Here is a 14,063-nt window from a genome sequence, read left to right on the forward strand (position 1 = left end):
AGATACGTGTCTATTCTCCTAATCAACCCAGACATCATCATCATCATCACCTTCACCGATAACTTACAAGAAGCACATTCATTTGTCCATTCTAGTTTAACACTTTGTACCCCAAGTACTGATTTAATCCTCAACACCTCAAGTACTGATTTAATCCTCAACACCTCAAGTACTGGTTTATTCCTCAACACCTCAAGTACTGGTTTATTCCTCAACACCACCCCAAGTACTGGTTTATTCCTCAACACCCCAAGTACTGGTTTATTCCTCAACACCTCAAACACTGGTTTATTCCTCAACACCTCAAGTACTGATTTATTCCTCAACACCCCAAGTACTGGTTTATTCCTCAACACCTCAAGTACTAGTTTATTCCTCAACACCCCAAGTACTGGTTTATTCCTCAACACCTCAAGTACTGATTTATTCCTCAACACCTCAAGTACTGATTTATTCCTCAACACCTCAAGTACTGGTTTATTCCTCAACACCTCAAGCACTGGTTTATTCCTCAACACCTGGGTGCTGCCCTTGGAATGAGTACGGATGTTTCTGTGCTGGAGTGAGCCCCATTCAGTTTTGCTTTCTCAATCAGCTGTATTCTCACTTGGTGATTTTAGCATGTTGGCTTTAGTCTCTACAATTGTTTGCTGGTGTTTTCAAGAGGACTGTGCATGTTTCTGAAGGTGTGGTTGTGTGTTATGTGTATGATGTGTGGCTTTGATGAAACACTCTGCTTGTTGATGGGCTGGTCCACTGAAAACTGCAGTGCACCTGTACTGAGGGAGGGTGCAAAGTGTTAACATATACACACTCTGGACATTTCTTAAGGTACATGATTAAGAATTAAAAAAGGCAAAACAAAACACACACACACACAAAAAAAAAAACCCACCACCACCTGGCACTGGTGTGCCCCAAGATGAACGTCCCCTGCGGAGTACAGGCAGAGGACGAGGCATGCAGCATGACCACTACACAACAAGAGTGAAGAAGAAGAAAGGGCCCCCGGTGGGCGGTACGTACCTATGAACTCACCTAGGGTGGAGCCCGACTTGGTGACGGAGGAAATAATAACAAAACCAAACCCTTCTGTCTCCCGCCGCGACACCGTCACCTCGTAGGGGTACGTCACCCCTTGGCTAGTGGCCGTTACGTCTGAAAGCATGGTGATACACATATATTAATTTCATCAAAACTACAAGACATTTCAGAGGAGGAATATATGCGTTCAATGTACATGACAGCGACGTGTCATTTCTGTTCCTGGCTGGTGGTGGCTGTCACGTCTGAAAGCAAGGCAAATAAAGGCTTGTTTTACAGAAACTTTAATAACTGTTTTGGAAGAGTAAAATATATTCTTAATATTCATCTTCTTCTTCTGCGTTCACTCGTATGCACACGAGTGGGCTTTTACATGTATGACCGTTTTTACCCTGCCATGTAGGCAGCCATACTCCGTTTTCAGGGGTGTGCATGCTGGGTATGTTCTTGTTTCCATAACCCACCGAACGCTGACATGGATTACAGGATCTTTAACGTGCGTATTTGATCTTCTGCTTGCATATACACACGAAGGGGGTTCAGGCACTAGCAGGTCTGCACATATGTTGACCTGGGAGATCGTAAAAATCTCCACCCTTTACCCACCAGGCGCCGTCACCGTGATTCGAACCCGGAACCCTCAGATTGACAGTCCAACGCTTTAACCACTCAGCTATTGCGCCCATCTTAATATTCATCTGAAACTGAAAGGCGCTGTTGCAGAATCAGGTGGGTGTTTAGACTTGTGATCCGGTGTTCACCAGTGATTTCTGCCCAGTCTGGTGTCCTTGGGAAATACACTGTAATTCTCCTCACTCAACCCAGAAGTGAATGGATGCCCGACTTCAGTTGGGGGAAGTTTAAGTGGCAGAAGGAGAGTAGTGGGCCTTGCCTTCCGATTCCAAGCCCCAGAAACAGTGAATATGGTAAGTTTCAGCGATGCAATCTTAAACCTTAACCTAATTTGTTACATCTTATCATCAATTCAGTTCAGGTGTAGCAGTCATTAATTTCCTATCAAGTCTGGTAGACGTAATGATATTCCACATGAATCACATATTTATCATAACTGCAATGGGCATAATTGGAGATGAGTTTCATTTTATTCTGGAATGCCTGAAATTTGGTCATCTTCACAATCAGATCATTTCAAAGGGAAATTTGCACTTGAAATCAGTTTTTAATTTTTGCAATTTATTGAAAGCAGGGAGGAGAGAGAGTTTGAAACTGGGGAAAATGATAAAAAATAGTTCAAGTTACAAGATAACATGACCATTTATTTATCTAAAAAAAAAAAAAAAAAAAGTTAGTGTAAAAACAACAAAAAAACCACCAACACCTGCCTATCTTTGACGAAGTTCTTTGACTAATTTTTGGTTTCCATTTCTCAAGGAGGTATCACTGCATTTGAACAAATCCATATACGCTACATGCACCACATCTAATGGCAAATGCCTGACCAGCAGCATAACCCATCGCCTGTAGTCAGGCCTTGAGTGTATGCACACACAAAAAAAAAGAAAAAGAAAAAAAGTTTACCTATCAAAGTAGGTTTCTTCAACATAATTTTGCCCGAGGACAATTACACTGCCTTGGGGTTTTTCAGTGCACCAAAATCGTACTGCACACAGGACCTCAGTTTACTGTCTGGTCAAACTGACTAGATGCTCAAGTTTTCTTACCCTGGAAGAAAGGGAGGGAGCGGGATTTGAACCACAGACCCCCACAACACTGTAACGGCAGACAAGTGTCTTAATTAACCATTCTGCCACCTTCCTCCGCTGTGATAAAGGAAGGCAACCTGCCATCCATGACGCCAACCCCCACCCCTATCACTCACCAGGGAAGGGCTGCAGTCGTCTGCGGATGCCCAGCGTGACCCGGCCATTGAGGGCAGCGTTGGTCATCAGCTGTACCACTCGGTGGTGCGATGACCCGATGACCGACTGACCATCCACATGGATGATCTCATCGTTCTTCCTCAGCCGCCCGTCCAGGTCAGCCGACCCTCCGGGCACGATGTGACCCACTGACACCTGCACAGCACACACCATGATGTGACCCACTGACACCTGCACAGCACACACACCATGATGTGACCCACTGACACCTGCACAACACACACACACCATGATGTGACCCACTGACATCTGCTCAGCACACACCATGATGTGACCCACTGACACCTGCACAGCACACACACACCATGATGTGACTCACTGACACCTGCACAGCACACACACCATGATGTGACCCACTGACACCTGCACAACACACACACCATGATGTGACCCACTGACACCTGCACAACACACACCATGATGTGACCCACTGACACCTGTACAACACACACACCATGATGTGACCCACTGACACCTGCACAACACACACACACCATGATGTGACCCACTGACACCTGCACAGCACACACACACCATGATGTGACCCACTGACACCTGTACAACACACACACCATGATGTGACCCACTGACACCTGCACAGCACACACACCATGATGTGACCCACTGACACCTGCACAACACACACACCATGATGTGACTCACTGACACCTGCACAGCACACACACCATTATATGACCCACAGACACCTGCACAGCACACACACCATGATGTGACCCACTGACACCTGTACAACACACACCATGATGTGACCCACTGACACCTGCACAACACACACCATGATGTGACCCACTGACACCTGTACAACACACACCATGATGTGACCCACTGACACCTGCACAGCACACACCATGATGTGACCCACTGACACCTGCACAACACACACCATGATGTGACCCACTGACACCTGTACAGCACACACACCATGATGTGACTGACCAACCCAACACCTGCACAACACACACACCATGACGTGACCGACCAACCCAACACCTGCACAACACACACACCATGGCGTGACCGACCAACCCAACACCTGCACAACACACACACCATGGCGTGACTGACCAACCCAACACCTGCACAACACACACACCATGACGTGACCGACCAACCCAACACCTGCACAACACACACACCATGATGTGACCCACTGACACCTGCACAGCACACACCATGTGACCCACTGACACCTGCACAGCACACACACCACGATGTGACCCACTGACACCTGCACAGCACACACACCATGATGTGACCCACTGACACCTGTACAACACACACCATGATGTGACCCACTGACACCTGCACAGCACACACACCATGATGTGACCCACTGACACCTGCACAGCACACACACCACGATGTGACCCACTGACACCTGCACAGCACACACACCATGATGTGACCCACTGACACCTGTACAACACACACCATGATGTGACCCACTGACACCTGCACAGCACACACACCATGATGTGACCCACTGACACCTGTACAACACACACCATGATGTGACCCACTGACACCTGTACAACACACACCATGATGTGACCCACTGACACCTGCACAGCACACACACCATGATGTGACCCACTGACACCTGCACAGCACACACACCATGATGTGACCCACTGACACCTGCACAGCACACACACACACCATGATGTGACCCACTGACACCTGCACAACACACACACCATGATGATGTGACCCACTGACACCTGCACAGCACACACACCATGATGTGACCCACTGACACCTGCACAGCACACACACACACCATGATGTGACCCACTGACACCTGCACAACACACACACCATGATGTGACCCACTGACACCTGCACAGCACACACACCATGATGTGACCCACTGACACCTGCACAACACACACACCATGATGTGACCCACTGACACCTGCACAACACACACACCATGATGTGACTGACACCTGCACAACACACACCATGATGTGACCCACTGACACCTGCACAGCACACACCATGATGTGACCGACCAACCCAACACCTGCACAACACACACCATGATGTGACTGACCAACCCGACACCTGCACAACACACACCATGATGTGACCGACCAACCCAACACCTGCACAGCACACACACCATGATGTGACCGACCAACCCAACACCTGCACAACACACACACCATGATGTGACTGACCAACCCGACACCTGCACAACACACACCATGATGTGACCGACCAACCCAACACCTGCACAGCACACACACCATGACGTGACCGACCAACCCAACACCTGCACAGCACACACACCATGATGTGACTGACCAACCTGACGCCTGCACAACACACACACGATTTGACCCACAGACACCTGCACAACACCTCACACATACACACACACACCATGATGTGACCGACCAACCTGACATCTGCACAACACCTTACACACACACACACACACAGCATGATGCAACCTACTGACACCTGCACAACAGAATACCAATACTCCACTCTGCATTATAGATCTGTACTTTCTGACATCAAAACAACAAGTATAGTCTTCATGTCCGACTAACACCTGCACAACACTGTCTGGACTAAATCAGAACAAGAGGCAAAGCCTTCATGGCTCACACCTGATTCCTGCTGAGTTTGCCACACTTGACACTAATTAACTCTCCATAGAAAAGAATATATACCTCTCCCCTCCCTTCCCCCTGATCCCCCAAAGGAGCAAAGACACTCCCCCCCCCCCCCCCCCCCCCCCATCCAGTTCTTTAGTACTTTCTACAGTGTAAGTCTTATTTGTGAAGATCATGTTATCATTATCATTTAAAAAGGGCATTAGTAGTATTACGGTTGATGGAATAGCTGTGGAGTGATAAACTGGCTAAAATATAATCTATGTATATCATTATGACTGCACTTAAAGACTGAATTCTTAGAAATCATCAAAGTGCAAAAATACACATATGTATGTATCACACACAGTGACACACATACATTAGGTACATTTGAATTTCTGTAACCACATTAATTTGACAAAACCTTCATGGCAGAGCTTTACAAGGATGGATATATACATCACACTGTAAAAGATTAAATTCTTAACAAAAACACACACATATGCATCACACACACTCGGTAACATACGTACCTTACACATAAAAACTTCTGAAATCACATTCTGACAAAACACGGATGGCAAAGCTTTACTCTAAACTACAGGAATGAATATAAATAATGCTGTTGTAAAAATAATTTTAAAAAAAGAAAAAAAGAAAGAAAAAAAGATGTATGCTGTACAAAGCGAGTGTATTGTGGTGTGTGACCTTTGCAGGGTGATTCCAGGCTGCCTCCAGTATATAAAAGAGTGTGGCAGGTGGAGCCAGAAATAGCAGTGGCTGTGGCAGCACAAGGGGTAGGGGTGGGGGGGTGGGGGGGGGAGTGGGGGGGTGGATCAGGTTGAAGGCATAGAAATGGGGGGTAGGAGGGAGGAGATGAGGGGGTGCCAGAGGGTGTAGGTGGTTCGGGAAGGAGCCGGGAGGTGTGTGTGGGAGGTGTGTGTGCGTGTGTGTGTGTGTGTGCAGGAGGTTTAGAAACCTAAGAGGGGTGGCAGTAGTTGTTGCTGAAGGTATGCATGCATGGGTGGTTGTTGGGGGCAGCTCCTGAGGTGGGAGAGAGAGATCAGGTGTTCCAGCAAAAGAGAAGGTTCTGTTGTGTGGGGGGAGAAGGACTGGCACAGGTGTGGCTGTACAGCAGTGGTCTGGCAGATCTCCGCATGTATCTACAACTGTTGTTGCTGTCTCTAGTATCTCTCTCTCAGACTCCACACACACACACACACACACACACACACGACAGACCCATGAACTCAAAGATTCACTTGGACACACACACCAACACATGCGCACACATAGTGACACACACACACACAGGTATATACATCATATATGCATGCACGCCCATACACAAGCACCATGTTCCTTTTTCACACACACCCTGTCTATCCCCCCCCCCCCAACCCACCCCACACACACATGTATTCACACATACTTTCACTCAGTGAATACACACTTCCATGCACATCCCCCCCAACACACACATGCACACAAACACACTTACACACACATACACACACACACAGAGGAATACTTTCATTCACTGGGACACACACACACACACAGTGTCATGCACACCTGTGCTCCCCACCCTCCCCTCACCCCTCCTCCCACCACAACACAACACACCCAAGAGGCGACACTGACCTGCGACCCCTCCTCGGTGCCCCCGATGATGCGGAAGCCGTAGCCAGACTCCTGGCGGTGGAGCTGCACAGTGAACTCCACGATGCCTCCCCCCTCCCCCTGGTCCACCGGCCCCCGACTGGCGCTGCGAGGGGATTGGGTGGCAGAAGTGGGTGCTGAGAAGGGGGGTGCGCCCTGCGGACTGCGCTTGGGCATCCGGGTCAGGTTGCCCGGCACGGGGTCCTGGCCCTCGAAGGACGTGCTCTGCCTGACAGGGGGGGGAACACCGCCTCGTGGGGAGCTCTGGTTCGGACCCAGCGTCCGTGCCAGCTCCCCGCCGTAGCTGCGGTTGTGGGAGGGGTTCTCGAAGGAGTCGAAACGGCGGCCCACAGGCGGGGAATTGAAGTCCGGCCACCCGCGGCCATGCTCAGCGCCCCGGCCGTAGCGGCCAAACTCCATGTTGGGGTTGGGGGTGTAGCGGCCGCTGGCCCTGAAGTCAGTGTTGTTGTAGGTGTGGGCTGGCATGGGAGTCTTGCTGCGCATGTCCTGCGCCGTGGGCGTCTTGGGCCGGTGAGGGCCCCCCTCCGGCCGGTAGTCTGGCCCCACCCCGCCCCTCGCCATCATCTCAGGGCCAGGCGTCCGACTGCGGAACTGGCCCGGCTTGGCCTCACGGCCGTACCCGTACCCATACCGGTCCTCCCCACCCCCACCCCCACCGCCCCCACCACCACCCCCACGGCTGAACCCGTACCCGTCCTGATAGTCTGGGCGGCCACGAGAGTCCAACCGCACGTCGTTGTGTCGAAAGGGGTCCATGCGAGGCCCCGTGGGGGGCCGGGCACGCTCGTACAGACTGTCCACGTGGTTGGTGTCCATGCGGCCGTGGCCGTAATCACTTTGATTCCTCAGCTCACCAGGCACTTCCTCGGGGAACTTGGGCAGGTGGTTCTCCAGGGGGGAGCGGCTGTTCTGGGAATCGCCATACAGTCCTCCCCGGCTGTCATAGGCCCCTCCACGCTGACCCCGCGGGTCCCCGTAGCCGTGGGAGGTGGGGGTCTTGGGGCGACTGTGGGAGGGTGTTTTGGGGCGAGAGGGGTCCGGGTTTGAAGAGGAGGAAGGGGTCTTGGGGCGGGGGTCTTTGCTGTAGGACCGAGCCGAGTCCACCTCGTCCCCATCTGAAACGGCAGACAAACACAGCGCTCGACACAGGTGCATTTTGTTTTTACTGTACACACACACCAAACACAATCCTTCCCCCACCGTGGCCAGATTCAATCACAAAGTCAATCATGGTGGTAACGTTCACCACACACAAAAAAGACGCAGCATTCACATTGTGCTAGGTCTGGAGCAACAAGGACAGGTGGCGCTGCACAGAATGCATCCTGTCTGCACCTGCAACAAGACTGGACACTAATCACCAGTGATGACCACTGACGAAGGCTGACGGTCAGTATGCGGTGTCCACACAGGTGTGTGAGGACAGCGGTCATTCCACAGGACAGTGGCTCCATCACAGACATCTCACACACACATGGCCACCACTGTCACTGCCAATGCTCCAAACTCCAACGTTCTCCTTCACTATTTTGTCCTCTCCAAACTCCAATGTTCTCCTTCAGTTTTTGTCCTCTCCAGATATCAATGTGCATTTTGGGCGATACACCACAGCGAAACAACTTTCCAGCTTTTTCTTTTTTGTCATTCTGTTTTTGCCCACTTCCTACCTATCTGTTTCTACCTTCTGCAATGTGACTGTCTAGGACAGGCTTTTGAGAGAATAACATTCTGTTGCCATTTACATCAACCTACTCCTAAACATTATAAAAAAAAATTCTGTATCTAAAATCAAGTTCCCTACAGTGGCTAGACCATTTTCTTACTACCTCTCTTTTACTGTATTCTATTTTCAATGTTTGAGAAACTGTACCAAATCACAAGCATATAGTTATCTCGGATATGACATAAGATTATGAAACAAACGTTTCAAAAGTCAGCATATTCAGCGGGAAGAGATCCATTTGCTTGATATATATGTTGTGGAAACTGGGCAGGTTGGTATCTATCCCTCCGTTCACTATGCAGCCGTTGTGTATGTGTGTCACGAGCTGCCTGCCATCCCCACCACCCCATCTTCCCAAAGCAGGGTCTTCCCAGCACCACCTCCCCAGCCCTAACCACCTTGGTGCCACAGCCTGCAGGCCTCTGTCAGGTGAACACAGGTTCACAGCCTGTGTCAGGGAAAGGTCTGAACGCCAGGAGTCGGGTGAAGAGAGTAGAGGAACACCCGGACTCCACTCCTCCCCCTGCACTCCTCCCCCTGACAGCAGACAGGTAAGCACTTTGCCCCTCATGTTATTGGAAAATCCCCCTGTAATTATCTCCCCTTTCTGGCGCCAGACCTGCTCCTCGCCTTTCACTTTCTGCCACTGACAGTGCTGACAGCCGTGCAGAGTGTGAAATGGAAAAATGAACACCAATGGAAACACCCCCCCCCCCCCCCACTCCACCCCCAACTTCCACCAGCTGTCTGCTGTCTAATTTGTTTTTTTCTTCTCAACTCCAACCTTCCTATGTTCTTTGGAAATTTGAAACAGGACAGGCTGAGATGACCTTACAGTTGTTTAATGATGTACACACACAAGACAGGGGATGATGCACTGTGAAATCCTGCACTACCCGAACCCATGCTGGGCAGCAAGTAAACTGATTACCTCCACAGCATTCCTCCGTCCCTCATCACAGTGTCCATGCACCGACAGCCCCTGCTAACTAGTTATGGTCTCAGCAGTCAGCTGGGCAGTAAGCTGATTAACACGATTGGACTTAACCCCTTGCATGTCAAAGATTAAAAAAGAAAAGAAAAAGTAATTCTTGTGTGCCATGGAAAAAAGTATCACTGGGGATTTCACCTACATGCAACCCCTAACCCCTCAAAAAAGAAAAAAGGGGGAAAAAAAAGGGACAACTGCCTTAAATATGAAGACTAACTGTGATCCACAATACTGCACGTCTCTACCATTCATAGTGCACTCCCCTAACAGCATTCTACAGAAATAAAAAATCCATCAATTTCCCCTTCAGCCATCCCCTGAACAGCTGGTCACACCGTATATTCTTCAGCCAGGAAAACCAACAAATCACACAACTGAAGACGCTGACAAAGAGACAGTGGAGGACTCTGCTGGACACAACTGCCTTGTCTTGAGGAACACTGCCCCCTAGAGGTGCTCCACTGTCTATCTGTATGCTGTTTTGTCGGTCAGAATGTGGAAAGACCTTAGGGTTGAATGAAACAGCTTGCTTCCTCCAGTCTTCTGTGTTGTAACTTGGTGTTCATTATGTTGTCAAAATCCCCCCCCACCCCTCCTCCCCCCCTCCCAGCACCCGCACCCGCACCCTCATGACCCCCTCACTCCCTTGTGAGTGTGAAGAATGATGATTCTCTGGCAGAAAGGGGAGAGAAACTGTATGTGCTAATGCAGCATTAAGACTGTGTGGCCGTACCATCATGCAGGCAACCAACCTATGACCGTGTCGCCCCCTGCCCCCCCCCCACACCCCTGTTGAGTCCTGCACGCTACAACTGACAGTCACCACCCATGGAAGCTTCCCCCCCACACACACCCCCTCCTCCCCAGCTGGCAGCCACACCAACCATGACCAAGCAGTGAGCTGTGCTCTGTGCGCCAGACCACGATGCAGCAAAAAACGAAAGGGGTACCACAACCACAGTGCTGATGGCACGGGTGAATGAACGCAGGACGGAGTCACAGCCAGAGAGCCAAAGAAAACAAGACTCTTGTAGCCGTAAAGCGCACTGTACATAAAGCACAGAGGGATATAAATAATGCACAGTTTGACCACAGTAGTGAAGAAGCATGTGTTACAACAGTGTGGAAGCCACAACCAGTGTGCTCTGTGTGTGTGTGTGTGTGTGTGTGTGTGTGTGTGTGTGTGTGTGTGTGTGTGTGTGTGTGTGTGTGTGTGTGTGTGTGTGTGTGTGTGTGTGTGTGTGTGTGTGTGTGTGTGTGTGTAGTAAGCATGGTGCCAACACGTCATGCAGGCCACAACCACGATGCTGCAGGGATGTGTGTGCCATGACCACGATGCTGCAGGGATGTGTGTGCCATGATAACAATGCCACAGGGATGTGTGTGCCATGATAACAATGCCACAGGAATAATTACATGCTAAAATCAGAATGCCATCAAAAGGGTAATGTCGTTGAAATGTAACAAGTATGCCATGACAAATATGTCAGAAGAACATATACTGCAATTTGGATGGATATCTCTCTCTATATATATATATCACAATCAGAATGCCAAGAGAACATGTATATCATGATGCCAAGGGGAACTGTATGATATGGGAATGTAACAGACACAACTGATTATCATAGGAATGTATATGCCACAACCAGAATGCCACTGGAACTATATGCCACAACCAGAATGCCATTGGAACTATATGCCACAACCAGAATGACAAAGGAACTCTTATGCCACAACCAGAATGCCATTGGAACTACATGCCATAACCAGAATGCCTCAGGAACTGTACTCTGCATTCAGAATGCTACAGGAACATGATGCCACAACCAGAATGACAAAGGAACTCTTATGCCACCACCAGAATGCCATTGGAACTATATGCCACAACCAGAATGCCATTGGAACTATATGCCACCACCAGAATGCCATTGGAACTATATGCCACAACCAGAATGCCATTGGAACTATATGCCACAACCAGAATGCCATTGGAACTATATGCCACCACCAGAATGCCATTGGAACTATATGCCACAACCAGAATGCCACAAAAATTGTATGCTACAACCTGAATGTCATGGGAACTGTATGCCACAACCAGAATGCCATTTTGTATGCCACTATCAGATTGTCACAGTAATTGCAAGCCACAACCAGAATGCTTTGAGAACCATATGCCACAACCAGAATGCCAATGAAACTGTATGCCACAACCAGAATGCCAATGAAACTGTATGCCACAACCAGAATGCCAATGAAACTGTATGCCACAACCAGAATGCCAATGAAACTGTATGCCGCACAACCAGAATGTCACAGGAATACTAACATGTTAATACGTACAGATCAGTCCCAGTCTTCCTGCATGAGTAACATCAGAATGTACCTCACCCAATAAGGAACCCAGCCAGTCATTTGAAATGCCTCTGGAATGTTACGGTGTTGAAAGCCCAAACTGATCTGATTATTTGTGGGGGATGAAGAAAAAGAGGAGGATGGGGGGGTACAGAGAGTGGGGGGGGGGAGGGGGTAAGGGGTAGGGGAAGAGAGCCAATGAAACCAGTGCCTGCTGCCACAACACAGCAGCAACATCAAAAGCTGAATCAGTGGTGAGCACCTGTTCACCTTGTTCCCCCCCCCCCCCCCCCAACCCTGCTCTGTACTGACTGTTTGTGTACACAGGTAAAGGAGGGAAAGGGGGGTATAGGGGACAGAGGGGAGTGTGGGGGGTCTGAAGGCAAACACCACCTGATACTGCTGTTGTCAGTGGTGGAGTGGCAGTGAGTACATCACCACCTTGAGCTGAACCCCCCCCTGACATCCCCCAACAACACACTCTGCATCTTCCTCGGGACCACTGTGGTTCATCCCTCACTCACACAAGCGGCCACTGACATGATACCCAAAGAGTCACCCCTCCCCTCCCCGCACCCCCCAAACCAATCCTTTCCCTCCAGTTCAGCCCCTATCTGACCAAGCACCAGCCCGGTCCTGGGCCTTGCTGCAAGCCAGCACTAGTCAGTCGAGGACATTGACCTGCAGACTGAACACACCTCCAGAGGAAGAAGAGGTGTCACAGACACACAGGACTGACAGCAGGCAGGCAGGCAGGGCAGCACAAGGTGCTAACAAGACCATCAGTACCATGACTCCCCCCCTCATACAGGGGGCTGCTGACCGACGTGACGCGACGCTTGGTGCTTTATGTCTGCTGCTTTGCCGAGGCGCCACAGGGCAGAGTGGGCTGAGCGTCAAGATTTCTGCTGATGCAGTGCTGACTGGTCATTAAAGGTTCGAGGCCCTGTTTCAGGACCATGGTGTGTCCTTGTGAAAGGCACTTCACTCTGGACTTTCCTCACTCCATTCACATGTGAATGGGCGACCTGACTTTGGTTGGGGAAGGTTAACTACTTCTGAGTTCACTCATATGTACACGAGTGGGCCTTTACGTGTATGACCGTTTTTACCCCGCCATGTAGGCAGCCATACTCCGTTTTCGGGGGTGTGCATGCTGGGTATGTTCTTGTTTCCATAACCCACCGAACACTGACATGGATTACAGGATCTTTAACGTGCGTATTTGATCTTCTGCTTGCATATACACACGAAGGGGGTTCAGGCACTAGCAGGTCTGCACATACATTGACCTGGAAGATCGTAAAAATCTCCACCCTTTACCCACCAGGCACCGTCACTGTGATTCGAACCCGGGACCCTCAGATTGACAGTCCAACGCTTTAACCACTTGGCTATTGCGCCCATCGGGGAAGGTTAACATGATGGAAGGGGATGGCAGTAGAGAATTAAACCCCCACGCATTCCTACGCTGATTCCTAGACAGGGTGGATATCAATTCCCTGCCCCGGTGGCTTCACAAGGCTATGGGACCTTTAATGTTCGCCCAGACTGCTGCCTGCAGTGTAGCCCCCATGACACGGACACTGCCCCCCCAGTGTCTGCTTCACAACACACCATCACTTAGCTCAGTACAATGCATGCATCTCAAAGCAAGTTTCAGTGGAAAACAAATGACCAGGTCTGTTGAGAACAGATCAAAGTGTTGCAGATTCAAACCGCAAACATTCTCT

At 49.9% G+C, this 14,063-nt stretch overlaps 1 protein-coding gene across 10 annotated transcripts in view; it reads right to left on the reverse strand.

The window, feature by feature from the left end:
- LOC143284898 (membrane-associated guanylate kinase, WW and PDZ domain-containing protein 1-like) overlaps positions 1 to 14,063 on the reverse strand; it is a 155,594-nt gene that overhangs the window by 23,072 nt on the left and 118,459 nt on the right. For all 10 annotated transcript variants that reach the window (XM_076592028.1, XM_076592025.1, XM_076592027.1 and 7 more), the window contains 3 exons: positions 7,220 to 8,373; positions 2,885 to 3,080; positions 1,027 to 1,158 (listed from right to left, as the gene is read on the reverse strand). In XM_076592028.1, coding sequence (XP_076448143.1) covers positions 1,027 to 1,158; positions 2,885 to 3,080; positions 7,220 to 8,373 — 1,482 coding nt within the window. The remainder of the gene's footprint in view (positions 1 to 1,026; positions 1,159 to 2,884; positions 3,081 to 7,219; positions 8,374 to 14,063) is intronic.

The sequence above is a fragment of the Babylonia areolata genome, chromosome 8 (assembly GCF_041734735.1).
Source record: "Babylonia areolata isolate BAREFJ2019XMU chromosome 8, ASM4173473v1, whole genome shotgun sequence".
Taxonomy (NCBI): domain Eukaryota; kingdom Metazoa; phylum Mollusca; class Gastropoda; order Neogastropoda; family Buccinidae; genus Babylonia; species Babylonia areolata.